The sequence below is a fragment of the Anolis carolinensis genome, unplaced genomic scaffold, assembly GCF_035594765.1.
Source record: "Anolis carolinensis isolate JA03-04 unplaced genomic scaffold, rAnoCar3.1.pri scaffold_13, whole genome shotgun sequence".
Lineage (NCBI taxonomy): Eukaryota > Metazoa > Chordata > Lepidosauria > Squamata > Dactyloidae > Anolis > Anolis carolinensis.
Window position 1 is genome coordinate 5,126,895 of NW_026943824.1, and position 16,146 is coordinate 5,143,040.

At 40.6% G+C, this 16,146-nt stretch overlaps 2 protein-coding genes across 8 annotated transcripts in view; one reads left to right on the forward strand and one right to left on the reverse strand.

The window, feature by feature from the left end:
• The window catches only part of mprip (myosin phosphatase Rho interacting protein), a 150,351-nt gene extending 143,528 nt beyond the window's left edge, over positions 1-6,823 (forward strand). For 5 of the 7 annotated variants that reach the window (XM_062964152.1, XM_062964153.1, XM_062964157.1 and 2 more), the window contains 3 exons: positions 969-1,131; positions 1,243-1,328; positions 2,408-6,823. In XM_062964152.1, coding sequence (XP_062820222.1) covers positions 969-1,131; positions 1,243-1,328; positions 2,408-2,479 — 321 coding nt within the window. In that variant the 3' untranslated portion in view covers positions 2,480-6,823. Of the gene's footprint in view, positions 1-968; positions 1,132-1,242; positions 1,329-1,543; positions 1,600-2,407 lie in introns of all 7 variants that reach the window. The other 2 variants (XM_062964154.1, XM_062964158.1) reach the window with 1 other exon arrangement.
• Positions 6,824-7,436: 613 nt separating this feature from the next.
• pld6 (phospholipase D family member 6) lies at positions 7,437-15,747 on the reverse strand. The gene is made up of 2 exons (XM_062964163.1): positions 14,223-15,747; positions 7,437-8,065 (listed from the first exon to the last, which is right to left on the reverse strand). The coding sequence occupies exons 1-2, from the start codon at positions 14,629-14,631 to the stop codon at positions 7,818-7,820; spliced, it is 657 nt and encodes a 218-aa protein (XP_062820233.1). The 5' UTR covers positions 14,632-15,747; the 3' UTR covers positions 7,437-7,817.
• Positions 15,748-16,146: the final 399 nt, after the last annotated feature.

Consider the following 16,146-nt stretch of genomic DNA (forward strand, 5'->3'; position numbering starts at 1 on the left):
CGCCACGACCGGTTTCGGCCCTGCATCAGGCCTTCCTCTGGTGGTCTGAAAATAGTTACGTACACTAACATAAGTAACAAAATATATCCATAAAACATCATCCATTGCCTAATACTAACATGGTTCCAAACTTAACACTTGTTCTCTTTAGAGATACATGTCATTTACATTAATGTATATTGGACAATCCATTTGATGGTGTTTGATATTACTGTGAATTTAAACAGTATACTAATTTGCCAGATATATTGTTTACTGAACTGATTCATTTTCAATTGTATATATAGGAGGTCATTTGTGTTTGAGTTGACTCAGGAACCCATTTAGAGTGCTCCCACTATTAGCCCCAGCTCCATGCAGGGACATGAGAAAAGCCTCCCACAAGGATGGCAAAACATCAAAACATCCGGGCGTCCCCTGGGCAACGTCTTTGCAGACGGCCAATTCTCTCACTCCAGAGGCAACTCCGGTTGCTCCTAACACGAAAAAAAATTTTTTTTTTTAAGATTTATCGTTCTTGTTCATGGCAGATTATAACTCGATGGGGTAATCATTGTTGGAAAAATGTGTAACAAAAGTAGCTATGTAAGTTTCCAAACATGGCCTTTTTATGGCTAAAGGAAAGTAGGTAGAAGACTCACAAAATCCAGCTGCGTGTCCTCCAATTATGCCATCTTCTGGGAGGCATTTGGGAGGTAACTGAAGGATGTCGTGTCCAGAATTAGGGACCTTGTGTGTATGTTATGGTCTCTGGAAAAGACAGGTAAATTCCCCATACAAGGACTATTCCATACAGTTGGTTCCACATGGCTGATTCAGGATCTAGGCTAATGATTGCAGTAAGAAACCATTTGAATTGTCTTTTGAGTTCTCCAAGATAGAAACCTGTTGCACATGCTTGGGGTTTTTTTTTCCAGATTGCGCTGAATAAACTAGTTTTATTGGAATTGCCTCTCTTTTTCCCCAAGGATAAGAAATATGCCAGTGACAAGTATAAAGACATCTACACAGAACTCAGCATTGTGAAAGCCAAGGCAGACTGTGATATCAGCAGGTTGAAAGAGCAACTCAAGGCAGCCACTGAAGCTCTTGGTGAAAAGTCCCCGGAGAACAGCACCGTGTCTGGATATGGTCAGTCTTCTTTTTGGGGTATTTTTTGGGTGGTGCCTTCTTAGATCCCTGGCGTAGAAAGACACTGATGATTTTTAGCAGTAAATTGGCTTCCTCTTCTTGCTCATCTAGATATCATGAAATCCAAAAGCAACCCTGATTTCTTGAAGAAAGACAGGACCAGTGTTGGCCGGCAATTAAGAAATATCAGGTCAAAGGTGAGTTTTCATGGCCCTTATGCTTCTGTTTGTAACAATCTACTGAATTATAAATTGAGATACCACAATGCAGTCTATCTGTCAGTTTGGGCTTGGGAGGGCTTTGTCATGTTGACATATTGCTGGAATGGGAGGGGAAGGTGTTGCAATGGTTGGGCCTCTAAGGCAATTAGGATTTATGTGTTGTGTTTTTTATTTTGTCTTTGCTTCAACAGTCCGTTATTGAGCAGGTCTCATGGGATAACTGAAATGCACCAGATTCCAGTCATAGGTAATCCAACAAGTCTCTACCAAACACCTCTGCTTCTTTAAGGAGCAGCCCATTTAATGCATGTCCTGCTCACAGCTCCAAGGCTAATGAGACTCTCCTCCCCACTCCCAGTGACGTGGAGTTTGGGTGCGAGAAGTAAGACCAGACTTTTAGAACTTGTAACAATGAATGGCTGCATCTATGGCTCACCCATCTTTTTGCCTCAGCCTGCCCTCAACTGACGCACATCGCTGGAGGGTTTATGCACCTTCTCAGATGTATTCTCTTGAGGGCACGGGACAAAACATGCATGCTGGATGAATGTGCATGCCTCAGACTTAATTCTGCACAACATGCAGAGCTTACACTCAAATGGACTCGGATCAAATCTTGCTACTTAGCAGGGTAACCAGAAGGTGCTCAAGAAACTAGCTGCCGTATCTGCAAGAGCAGAGAAAAATAAAGTCATTACTAAAGCCAATAGGTATGCTGACTCAGTCTAAGAGTTTTAATTTTTTTTTTATTCTCCAAATGTGATTTCACACTGAAAAGGGGCCGTATTTCCAGAAAAGAGTATGCCTGTGATCACCACCCACTTCACCTGTAATCTTTTTCCCATCTTGGACTGATTCACCAATAACCCCATCGCATAATGGTGCATTTTCTTCAGCATGTTCTAACCTCATTGAGGATGCCATCTCTTGCCTTTTCTCTGCCTGAGCATCTCTACCAGCTCTCTCCGTCGGACTTGGTCGTTTCCTTCCAAAATGGCATTTTAACTGTTTGCTCTTTCTCCTCCCATTAACACCCCCCCCCTTCAAATGTGCAGAGTCTGAAGGAAGGCCTGACGGTGCAGGAGCGCCTCAAGCTCTTTGAATCCAAGGACTTGAAGAAAGACTAGTTCCCCTTCTGTTCATCTTGTTCACGTGCACCTCCTCGCTTGCAGCATCAGAGCACAAGCACCCTTTTGTTTTGTTTTTGTTCCTTAAGATTCTCATTGCTTTTTAACCGATTGCTTCAGCAGAAAAGACTGAAAATCTGGCAGTTTTACTGCCCCGCTATCCATTGGACTCTCTTGACTTCTTATTGATGATCTCGACAGAAGAGAGGAGGTAATAGGGATCTGTGCCCCATTGGGATCTTATGGGGGGGGAAATCCTTCCTACTGTATATCAATTACACTAAGTGTCAGTATTAAGGCTGAACAGCCTATTGATAAGCTAGCTCTGTTTTACTGAATGCTATAGCAACAGGGCCCTGGGAGGGACGAGGCTTAGTTCTGCCACGGTTGAGAGTAAACCAGCACTTACGTGCGTGCTTTGAGCCATATCGTACACTTCTTGAACAAAATATGCAGCAGGTTTTGACACCCCAAGTCCTTTCAGTGCAGTGTGCTGGTTACAGCCACAAGAACAAAAACATGGCTTGCTGTTGGTGTGGAGGATTCGGGGTAGCATCTTGCATAATTTCACTGAGCTTTATTTCTCTTAATTTAGCTTAGGTTTCTTTAACTGGCTTACTGAGCCTTGACAAATAAGTCTACTGTTAATCAGGCTCTTGAGGGAATTTACCACTACCTATAACCAGCAATTGCTAGCTACATTTCGGGGCAAGCCATATCAGTTGCTGCACCCTCTCTTCTTTTCCTGGGGTGCATTTGCCTGTGTGTACACAGCATAGATCAGATTTTGGACTTAACATTTGTGTTCTGCATAAACACTTGGAGATGGATTCCTTTCTAAAAGAATCTTAAAGAAGCAATTTGCACTTTCTAACTTTGTCCTTCAGATAAATTTTTGCCAGCTTCCGCTGTGCAACTGGCAAAAATGGTACAGAAGCGTAGGTAGGACTCTTTCTAAAGCAGAAAATAGTTCAGATAGATGCGGTATCTAGGATGGTAGTGCTGAGGTCAAGTCAGACCCCCAAGCAGAGATTTAAAGGCAAAAAAAGGGGTCTTGCCCTTGGAATTTGTTTAGCAGATCGTGAACATTTTAAGAATAGATATTGTCTGTTCATGCATGCTAACAATATCTGTGTGGGGGTAGTCAGTTGCATGATGGTGGTAGTTTGGGAGATCTAAGTTGTAGGGAAATAGCAGGTCAAAGTTAGTAGAATGTCTGATAGTATTTGGTTTCATTTCTCTGAAACAAACAGTTCTATGGGCATATCTGGGTTTCTTTTCTGCTTGTTGTGCCCAATGCTGTAAGCTTTGAATACATTCTTGAATGTATTGGGTTCCTGAGTCAGTGGTCTTTACCAACCAAGACAGTGTATATAGACACATTGAACAGTGCATGCCTTCTCTCCCCCCACCCAAAACAAGGGAGCCCTGCGCTGTTGAACAGCTTCTAGTTTTTCTGTAACAGTTAATTCTTCAAGCTTTCAGGGCTAAATCATGTTTGTATTTTAAAGTCTTTTACTTGCATTCTGTACTAATTCTGTAGATTTCAGGTTAATTGGAGTGGATTTCTGCAGTGCAATCTATTCAGATTACAAACCCTGGCCTTTATCTGTAAAATAAGGTCCTTGCAGGCAGCAAGACTGGCCCATTTATGTACTTTGTGCTGTCCTTAATGCTTAGACACATAGCAATGGCACAGCTCTAAGGAGAGACTCCTTATGGGGCAAAAATACACACAAGGCATGCTACAGAAACTGAAGCTGGGTGGTTCTTTTCATGCTCTTGGTTATCTTTTAATGTACCAAGTAATACTCTTTGTGAACCTTTGCTGCTATTAATAGCAAAAGCAAAGAGGGTCACATAAAATTCTGTTGTGTAATATTCCCTCAAAATAAGGTGTCAACTTGGAACAGTGTGGTCTTTTGGCTTAGCATCTCGTTTTGTGTCTGGCAGGTTTTATAAAAGGATACAGGTTGGCTGGGTTTTATTGGCACACTACGCAGTTTGTCCAATCTTATTCCCTGAGAAAATGGAAATAACTGTCCTTGAAAATGTATACCAGACTTGGTTTTTCTTGCTTCTACAGCAAGAAACTTATTTTTTTTCATATTTACATGAAACTTGAGATAAATGTCCTTGAAGAACAAATGTCTTGCAAAATCATTACAGGTGGGATTGAAATTAATCCGCCTACATCTCTCCTCTAATCCAATACTTTACAACATGTGTGTTTATCACTGTTAACTTCTTTTTGCTCAAGGTGGTCTTCTTCTGCTCAAGACATACCAAGATTCTCCAAAAAAAAAAACCCTAAAAACAAGCTGACAGTATAGCTATTATGTGAACATACAGGTATATTCTATTGCAAACTGTTCATTTGAACTTACACTACAAATGTATCTGGAAAGTTAAGAGAAAGTTAGAACAAATAGATGTACATCTGCTTAATTGCTTCTTAAATCTTGTTTGTCCCTTTCTAAAACAAAAACTAGTTCTCTATTAAACCAGCTTGTTTTATTTTAACCTGTTAAGAAATGAAAAGGAGGATTGCTTGTGCTGATGTGCAAAATCCATGCAGGCTGTTTTTCCTGTGGCAGAGGCTGCCTGCAAGTAGCCCAGTGCATTATTTTAAAGAAGTGTTGCTTTTTGTAATGACTTGATTAGACTCCCACTGGACTTTCTGCATTTTGGTGGTTCATATGCAGTACTTTGTTGTGAACACTTTTAAGCACATGCACGCTCAGTGTAGCTTACCTTTCCTCTGTAATTTTTTTTCCATTTTTAATGCTTTGTTATTCTCTAAAATAATTTAAAACCTGTATAGTATTCAGAGCACGCAATGTAAATATTTATTACTCAAAAACTAGTGGAGGGTTTTTTGGGGTGACTTTTTTTTAATCTTGTTCTAATACAGATGTCCTTTTGACTTGGAAAAGAAATTTAGTGTAACCCGATAAACCTGCTCTATGTTCCCTTACAGAATGTTTGTTGGTTTGTTTGAATGTTACAAATATATTTTTAAATTTCTCTAAGACCCTTTTAGTTTTGGAAATGCCTGTCCAAAGAACATGTACAGTGCTTCAGAACTTTAAATGTATTTACCGATACATTTGATTTTCATCCCTATTTACTTCCCTCCCCTTCTAGTTGGCAGTAGCATAAACAACTCTTGGGTGTGCAGATAACACTGTATTTATATAGTAATGGTGGTGGTAGCTACTCCTTTTAAGCCTACCAATATTCTTGCATGGTTAATCAACTATTGCAGAGCAAACAGGGTTTTGTATACAGGAACCAACTAGGTTTGATTCCCACAACCCTGACATCCCTTTCACAAGGCATGGTGTTGTAACAGCATGGCCAAATGCAGTCAATGTAGGATGACTACTCTGTTTACTTACACTGTATTTAACTGCAATGTAGTTTCAGCAAAGGGGCAGTGCCAAGGCCATCTTTGCTGTTTGAATCTGTTTCTGACCAAGAAGAGTTACGTGCCACATGATATGCTTTGGTTTTGCAGTGGTTTCAACAGCTTCTGGAATACTTCGAAATCTACTAGAGCAACTTGGCAGTGGGCCACAATCTAGTACACAAGAAAATGTATCAAATCTATTCAATCACTACTTGAGATTTTCATTTCATTCTGCTAAGTAAAGCACTAACTATGATCTGTTTTAAAATAGCAACAATTATGTGTTTGAACCAAATGTACTCATGGCTAAAAGAGTGTCTAGCACTACACATAGTATAACAACTTTGACTCTTTCTCACTCACACTTATCACCAGCCTACTTTAAAATATGCCCAGATGTTTGAGCTTTCACTCTAAGACAGCCTGTCTCCTACCAGACCTACATGAACTTCACATGAACTTCAAATCTAAACTGACAAACGACTCTTTTTTTGAGTGGTTCATCCAAGAATCAAGCTTTGCAAAATCCAGAGGTAGGCAAAATCCAGGCTGTGGCGACGTTTGTTGTTTGCAGGGGAGTAAGGGCTAACCACTGAAAAATTAACTCACATAGAAGAGGCAGATTTAAATAAAACTAATTCACTGATGAGCTGAAAACCTATCTGCTGAGCAATGAATCCACTCTGCCTGCTTTGTAAAGAAAATGTGTTTTAAACTCCTGATGGGGCTGAAAGTTGTCTCTGTTTTATTTTCAAGCTTTGAAAAAAGCTTGTTCCCTCTTCAGCTGTTCACTGTAATAGAAGTATCACTTTGTCACAGTATTTATTCCACATGCTAGGGTTCCCATGGATGTAGTTGATGATTATTTTGTAAATAAATTACTTAACTATACATAAAACTATATGGTAATAAACTATTTTTGCACCACCCTTGATATGCTCTGGAGGAGATTTTTGTTGAAATTAGACTCTTTATTAGGTCACAGGCTGAAGGCACCTGAGTTAGAGTCAGGAAATAACAGCAGAATTAACATTCCTCTGGCACATATATATCTTACTGCGTGAAAAAAGATGGTGGGTCAACAGCACTGATGGTTAACAAGTAAACTCTGTGCAATACAAAACTACTATGATGGTGTATACTCTACATGTACTTCAGCCTTGCTATTAAAATGATATTCTGATGCTCCAAGGAATAATTTTCTCTATGGCTGAAATCTTGTTGGTAACATATACTAGCATATGATAGGTACACAAGTATGTATACAATACCCCCCCCCCCCCCCAAACTAGGCAGCTTCACCTCATTAGATTGCACCCTATGGCTGTTTATTGACCTGGTCACAAGAGGAACCTAACAACACCTACTAGCAGTTTAGTAACCAGAAAAAAAAGCCAGCCATAAATAGAGTGGCATCAGGAGAGACTGGAAAACTGGCTTTACAAGGACTGGAAGCAGCAGCCCACAAACTGTGCAGCCCATGTGTTATGCTCCACCTCCATGTTGCAGGATCTCAGTAAATTTTTAAAACTTAAAGGCACTTGGTTAGAAAAATTCAACATTTTATGACCTTACTTTCAACATTTTTTTATCATAACAGCAACCATCATATTGAAGCTAAACACTCTGGAAGACAAAATAAAATTCTTCTTGAAATTTGAAGAAAACACATAAGTAACAAATTCATACAGCACACTACCTTATGTGCAACTTCTGGATTTGTTTGTTTTCCAGTGTAAACACTAGCATTTATATTCTGTTCACAAAAAACAACTTATTCCAGAAAACAATATCTTGGCTACTCTCTCATCACTAAACGCTATTTTAAAATAACATGTGGAATAACAGTTAAACCAAAACTTTGGTCATTTGCAAAGTTCTATTTTTGTACCTGGTACTTTTATTCTTGTTCAATACCAGCTTTCCTCAGTTGGTGAAAAATGTATAATTAGTTGGATTATAGTCCTCCCAAATCTTCTCAAATTCTGCCAGAAAAATATTCACAAATACTTTGTCATCTGTGATGACGACATTCTCTCTGTTATTTTGGATGGCTTGAGTGGTCCAGTTCAAAGAGCCAGTGATCAGCACCTTTTTGTCAATGATGACAAACTTATTGTGCATGTAGCCGGTCTCTTGATCATGACGTACCTGAATCCCTATAAAAAGCAAAACTAAAAATTAAATGTTAAAAGTTTACTTTTTGACTTTCCACCAAATTTATCTCAGTATTCTACAAAAACCTTAAATTTAAGAAAAAAGTCTGATTTTAAATCAAGTTATGCACAGTTTCTTAATATTTTTGGTGCAAATTTATCGCGAATCATATAGGGCTTGTACCTCTTTATTAGTACGATAATATATACACATAGCAAGAAAATACCTTGATATGGGAGTAAAGGTAAAGGTTTCCCCTGACATTAAGTCCAGTCGTGTCCGACTTGGAGTTGGTGCTCATCTCCATTTCTAAGCCGAAGAGCCGGCGTTGTCCGTAGACACCTACAAGGTCATGTGGCCGACATGACTGCATGGAACGCCGTTACTTTCCCGTCGGAGTGGTACCTATTGATCTACTCACGTTTGCATGTTTTCAAACTGCTAGGTTGGCAGAAGCTGGAGCTAACAGCGGGCGCTCACTCCACTCCCGGGATTTGAACCTGGGACCTTTCGGTCTGCAAGTTCAGCAGCTCAGCGCTTTAACACACTATATGGGAATACTCTAAAATAATTATGTATAGCAGGGAAAGAGACTCTCTAATCTCACACAGCTCTTCACTCTCTCCCAAAGACCACTGCCCTGAAAAAGGGGTGAAAGAACTGCAACTTCCAGGTCACAGCTCAGTAGTTGCACATTTGTTTAGTCACACAGCAAAAGGGGAGCATCTAAAACAAAGAGCAGCCTTGCATAAAGTACAACCGTATCAACTGAGGTGTGATTCTCATAGTTTGTCCTCAATTGGAGATGCCATTGTTGCGGTTGTGGGCAAGGCATGTGACGCCAGCTGTAAATCTTAGCATCCTCATCTCCATAATACTGAGGCGGCATTCTGCTTCTTTTGTTGCCAGCCAACATTCGGCTATACATATTGCGGCAAGCCAGTTTGGTAGAATTTTTAATTTCAGGTGACTGGGTAACATTAAATGAACCAGTGGGAGACACCTCAGTTTCCACCTGCAATCCAGGTCACTTCCCACGCCTTAGCCTGCCGACTGTGGGTAGACCAACTTGGTCACTTTCACTATGTCAGCAATTGCTCCTACTGCAATTAAAATTGGTAGAAAGATAGGTAATGATAACGCAAATAATAAAAATTTGGTTGACATAGCGCTTGTAGTTCTGGAGGGACTCTGATTTTTGCTTCTCATATACCTGGAAGGGGGGTTTGATTAACCAGTTAACATTCATGAGTAAACCAATTTTTTTTTACCTGAAAAAAATTGGGGGTGGTTTGAACCCCTAAACTGCCCCCTTGGCTATGGGCTTGGCCAGTAGGCTGATAGGAATTGTGGGAGTTGAAGTCCAAAACCACTGGAGGACCCAAGTTGGCCCATGCCTGCGTTGCTGTCTAATTGAGGTGATTTAGTTTAATTTAGTCCCATCTTAACTCCTGTACCATCTGTTGGGGGCCCCTCCTCCAATAACATACTATGCTAATAATATAATATGTATTTTTTATACAGTAGAGTCTCACTTATCCAAGCTAAACGGGCTGGCAGAATCTTGGATAAGCAAATATCTTGGATAATAAGGAGTTTAATAAGCCTATTAAACATCAAATTAGGTTATGATTTTACAAATTAAGCACCAAAACATCGTGTTATACAACAAATTTGACAGAAAAAGTAGTTCAATACGCAGTAATGTTATTTTGTCATTACTGAATGTACGTATTTAGCACCAAAATATCACGATATATTGAAAACATTGACTACAAAATACATTCGATAGTCCAGAACCTTGGAGAAGCGAGTCTTGGATAAGTGAGACTCTACTGTGCATATACAGTAGAGCAGGGGTCCCCAAACTTTTGAAGCAGAGGGCCGGTCCACAATCCTTCAGACTGTTGAGGGGCCGAATTATCATTTGAAAAAAAAAAATACGAACAAATTCCTATGCACACTGCATATGTCTTATTTGTAGTGCAATACAACAATAACAAAGAACAATACAATATTTAAAAATGAAAACAATTTTAACCAACATAAACCTATCAGGATTTCAATGGAAAGTGTGGGCCTGCTACTGACCAATGAGATAGTCAGGTTAATTATGATTGTTGTTGTTGTGTGCCTTCAAGTCATTTCAGACTTTGGGCGAGCCTAAGCCTAAAATTAATTATTTATTTACTACCTTTATTTACTACATTTATATCCCACCCTTCTCACCCCGAAGGGGACTCAGAGCAGCTGTATGTACATACAATATATTATATTATTAACATAGCACAATATTAGCATTATATATTACCAGATTGAACTATACCACTATACTGTAATATTATATGTAATATATAACATATAATTAATATTATTATATGGTATTATTATTAGTATTATATTGTATAACATTATAATATTATTATCAAGATTATATGTATATACAATATATTATATTATTAAAATTGATACAAAAATATTATATTATAAAACTGAGGGCGGGGGCCAGGTAAATGACTTTGGAGAGCTGCATCGGGCCCCCGGGCCTTAGTTTGGGGACCCCTGCAGTAGTCTCTCACTTATCCAAGCTTAACGGGCCGGCAGAATCTTGGATAAGCAAATATGGAGGGATTAAGGAAAAGCCTATTAAACATCAAATTAGGTTATGATTTTACAAATTAAGCACCAAAACATCATGTTATACAACAAATTTGACAGAAAAAGTAGTTCAATACGCAGTAATGTTATTTTGTCATTACTTTATGTACGTATTTAGCACCAAAATATCACGATATATTGAAAACATTGACTACAAAAATACATTGGATAGTCCAGAACCTTGGATAAGCGAGACTCTACAGTATATATGTGTGTGTGTGTGTGCGCGCGCGTGTGTGTGTATTGGATATAATATGCAATATAAAGTACAATATATAATAATGTATTGTATATACATACTAGCTGTGCCCGGCCACGCGTTGCTGTGGCAAAGTGGTGATGGTATTGGTTAAAAATTGTTGTGTAATTTTTATTTGACGTTATTTGCAATTTTTTATTTTATTGTAAGTTATATTTTTATTATATTTCATTATTTTCTTGTATTATTTTTAGTTATTTTCTGTTATTATAGTATTTTATTGTATTAATTTTTAGTGTTTTTTATTATTTTTTATTGGGCTGCTAGGAGACCAAGTTGGAGGAGCTTAGCCTTCTAACTGGCAGCAATTGGATAAAGCAATTATTCCTCTCTCTCTAATTAGGACTTTATTTTTCTTTTCTTTTTGTTGTATCAACCTAGAGGCGTGGATGATGGGTTGTGTTGTCAAATTTCGAGGTGGGGGGCCTGTAGTTTTGTTGTTTTGTGGGTCGCCGTGATGCCATCACTCTTTTATATATATAGATAATATTAATAATTATACTCTATAATAATGTTAATTACATATTATATATTACATGTATATATTATATTATATATTATATTATTATATATTACATGCATAAGGAGCCCCGGTGGCGAAGTGTGTTAAAGCACTAAGCTGGAGACCAAAAGGTCCCAGGTTCAATCCCTGCCAACCTAGCAGTTCAAAAACATGCCAATGTGAGTAGATCAATAGGTACCGCTCCGGCGGGAAGATAACGGCATTCCATGCAGTCATGCCGGCCACATGACCTTGGAGGTGTCTATGGACAACGCCGGCTCTTCGGCTTAGAAATGGAGATGAGCACCAACCCCCAGTGTCAGACATGACTGGACTTAACGTCAGGGGAAAACCTTTACCTTATATTACATGTAATGTTGCTAATATTACAGTATTGAGGTATAGTACAATACAGTACTATATAATGCTAATATTGTGCTATGCTAATAATATAATATATTGTATGTACCCTGTTTCCCCTAAAATAAGACATCCCCAGAAAATAAGACCTAGTAGAGGTTTTGCTGAATTGCTAAATATAAGGCCTCCCCCCGAAAGTTGGACCTAGCAAAGTTTTTGTTTGAAAGCATGCCCAACGAACAGAGCATGCAGGATCGGTAAATGTACGTACCATAAAGTGTTGTACATGGAAATAATGGTAGTAACAAGAAATTCTTGATAGGATTCACAGTTTGTCTGGTTATGCTGGTTTGTGATGACAACTACTGTACAGTATATAATAAATGTTCATTTTTTGTTCAACAATAAATGTGAATTCTTCTTCATGGAAAAATAAGACATCCCCTGAAAATAAGACCTAGCGCATCTTTGGGAGCAAAAATTAATATAAGATTAATATCTTATTTTCGGGGAAACACGGCAGGTACCACTCCGGTGGGAAGATAACGGCACTCCATGCAGTCATGCCAATGGCCTCATAACCTTGGAGGTGTCTATGGACAACGCCGGCTCTTCGGCTTAGAAATGGAGATGAGCACCAACCCCCAGAGTCAGACATGACTGGACTTAACGTCAGGGGAAAACCTTTACCTTATATTACATGTAATGTTGCTAATATTACAGTATTGAGGTATAGTACAATACAGTACTATATAATGCTAATATTGTGCTATGCTAATAATATAATATATTGTATGTACCCTGTTTCCCCTAAAATAAGACATCCCCAGAAAATAAGACCTAGTAGAGGTTTTGCTGAATTGCTAAATATAAGGCCTCCCCCCGAAAGTTGGACCTAGCAAAGTTTTTGTTTGAAAGCATGCCCAACGAACAGAGCATGCAGGATCGGTAAATGTACGTACCATAAAGTGTTGTACAAGGAAATAATGGTAGTAACAAGAAATTCTTGATAGGATTCACAGTTTGTCTGGTTATGCTGGTTTGTGATGACAACTACTGTACAGTATATAATAAATGTTCATTTTTTGTTCAACAATAAATGTGAATTCTTCTTCATGGAAAAATAAGACATCCCCTGAAAATAAGACCTAGCGCATCTTTGGGAGCAAAAATTAATATAAGATTAATATCTTATTTTCGGGGAAACACGGCAGGTACCACTCCGGTGGGAAGATAACGGCACTCCATGCAGTCATGCCAATGGCCTCATAACCTTGGAGGTGTCTATGGACAACGCCGGCTCTTCGGCTTAGAAATGGAGATGAGCACCAACCCCCAGAGTCAGACATGACTGGACTTAACATCAGGGGAAAACCTTTACCTTATATTACATGTAATGTTGCTAATATTACAGTATAGTGGTACAGTACAATACAGTACTATATAATGCTAATATTGTGCTATGCTAATACAGTAGAGTCTCACTTATCCAAGCCTCTGGATTATCCAAGCCATTTTTGTAGTCATGATATTTTGGTGCTAAATTTGTAAATACAGTAATTACAACATAACATTACTGCGTATTGAACTACTTTTTCTGTCAATTTTGTTGTATAACATGATGTTTTGGTGCTTAATTTGTAAAATCATAATCTAATTTGATGTTTAATTTGATGGGCTCAGGCTGTGGCGCAGGCTGGAGAGCAAGGCAGCTGTAACCAGCTGCAATGAATCACTCTGACCAGGAGGTCATGAGTCTTGTCTTTGTTCTATATTAAAAGGCATTGAATGTTTGCCTATATGTATAATGTGATCCGCCCTGAGTCCCCTTTGGGGTGAGAAGGGCGGAATATAAATGCTGTAAATAAATAATAAATAAATAAATTTAATAGGCTTTTCCTTAATCCCTCCTTATTATCCAAGATATTCGCTTATCCAAGCTTCTGCCGGCCTGTTTAGCTTGGATAAGTGAGACTCTATTGTAATATAATATATTGTATGTATATATAATTTCTAAGCCACACTGAGTCCCCTTCGGGATGAGAAGAGCGGGATATAAATGTAGTAAGTAAATAAACAATTTGGGTGACATGTCCTAACTGGTTTTATCGTTTTCATAAACGGGGAAAGCTTATCAAGCCACACATTGAAAGGAGAAAGACAACAATGTTCAGGAATGGGCCCTCTATGTGTTTTGGACTACAACTCCCAGAATTCCTCACAGCCTCAGGCCCCTTCCTTTTCCCCCTCAGCCGCTTAAGCGGCTGAGGGGGAAAAGGAAAGGGCCTGAGGCTGCGAGGAATTCTGGGAGTTGAAGTCCAATTGAACTAGGCCAATAAAGGGAGCTGGCGCCAGGCCTTTAATCCTCCCGCGGGCCTTTCTGTCCCTTCCTCACCGACTTCCCGGAGGATCCCGATCTGGGAGCCCTTGAGCGCCATGTAGTCGGCGTCGGTGACGACTCGGACGCGGACTCGGCGTTGGTGGAGGAGGACGACGGCGCGGCGGAGCTGCGGGCTGGAGAAGGCGAAGACGCAGAGGTCGAGGGAGCTGCGGGCGGAGAGCAGGCGGGCCAGCAGGCGGCTGAGCGGGCTCTCCTGGTGCGGGAGCGGGCAGGCGCAAGGCCGCGGCGGCGCCAGGCCCTCCTCGGCCAGCAAGGCCTCCACGCAGGTCGCGCGCGAGGGGAAGAAGAGGGCCTCGCGCACCGCCGAGCCCTCCCGCCGCCGCCGGAGCAGCCAGCCCGCCAGCGCCTCCGCCGCCACGCCCAGCAGCGCCGCCAGCAAGGCCCGCCACCAGCCTCCCCGCATGCCTCAGAGCCAGCCTCTGCACTGCGCACGCGCGGCCGCTTTATCACCTCCTCTCCGTCCAATCGCTGCTCGCCTTCTTACCGCCCTTTCCCCCCCCTCATCTTCCATGTCTCCACTGCGCACGCGCGGCCGCTTTATCGCCTCCTCTCCGTCCAATCGCTGCTCGCCTTCTTACCGCTCTTTCCCCCCCTCATCTTCCATGTCTGCACTGCGCACGCGCGGCCGCTTTATCGCCTCCTCTCCGTCCAATCGCTGCTCGCCTTCTTACCGCTCTTTTCCCCCCCCATCTTCCATGTCTCCACTGCGCACGCGCGGCCGCTTTATCGCCTCCTCTCCGTCCAATCGCTGCTCGCCTTCTTACCGCCCTTTTCCCCCCCTCATCTTCCATGTCTCCACTGCGCACGCGCGGCCGCTTTATCGCCTCCTCTCCGTCCAATCCCTGCTCGCCTTCTTACCGCCCTTTTCCCTCATCTTCCATGTCTGCACTGCGCACGCGCGGCTCCATTATCCTTCCCGCTCCGTCCAATCGCTGCTTGCCATTTGGCCGCCTTTTTTTTTTACCTCAGCTTCCATGCGTGCAATGCACATGCGCGACCCCTTTGTTTTTTTCCCCCCAGTCTCACTTATCCAACGTTCTGGATTATCCAAGCCATTTTTGTAGTCAATGTTTTCAATACATCGTGATATTTTGGTGCTAAATTCGTAAATAACAGTAATTGCAACATAACATTACTGGGTATTGAACTACGTTTTCTGTCAAATTTGTTGTATAACATGAAGTTTTGGTGCTTAATTTGTAAAATCATAACCTAATTTGATGTTTAATAGGCTTTTCCTTAATTCCTCCCTATTATCCAAGATATTTGCTTATCCAAGCTTCTGCTGGCCCGTTTAGCTTGGATAAGTGAGACTCTACTGTACATACATACGTTTCTTCCTTCCTTTCTTTACTTCCTTTCTTCCCTTCTTTTTTTCTTCCTTCCTTCCTTCCTTCCTTTTCTTTCTTTCTTTCTTTCCTTCCTTTCTTTACTTCCTTCCTTTCTTCCCTTCTTTTTTTCTTCCTTTCTTTCTTTCCTTCCTTCCTTCCTTCCTTCCTTCCTTCCTTCCTTCCTTTACTTCCTTTCTTCCCTTTCTTCCCTTCTTTTTTCTTCCTTCCTTCCTTCCTTTCTTTCCTTCCTTCCTTTCCTTCCTTCCTTCCTTCCTTCCTTTCTTTACTTCCTTTCTTCCCTTTCTTCCCTTCTTTTTTCTTCCTTCCTTTCTTTGCTTCCTTCCTTCCTTCCTTTCTTCCCTTCTTTTTTTCTTCCTTCCTTTTCTTCCTTCCTTCTTTTCTTCCTTCCTTCCTTTCCTTTCTTCTTTTCTTCCTTCCTTCCTTTCCTGTCCTTCCTTCTTTTCTTCCTTCTTTCTTTTCTTCCTTCTTTCCTTTTCTTCCTTCTTTTCTTCCTTCCTTCCCTGCTTTCCTTTCTTCCTTCCTTTCCTTCCTTTCCTTTCCTTCCTTCCATTTCCTTCCTTCTTTCC

Coding starts and splice junctions, on each gene's coding strand:
- pld6 (XM_062964163.1), bottom strand. CDS start 14,631: ATGCGGGGAGGCTGGTGGCGGGCCTTGCTGGCGGCGCTGCTGGGCGTG. Junction 8,066..14,222: donor CGGGATCCTCCGGGAAGTCG/GTGAGGAAGGGA, acceptor TTTAATTTTTAG/TTTTGCTTTTTATAGGGATT.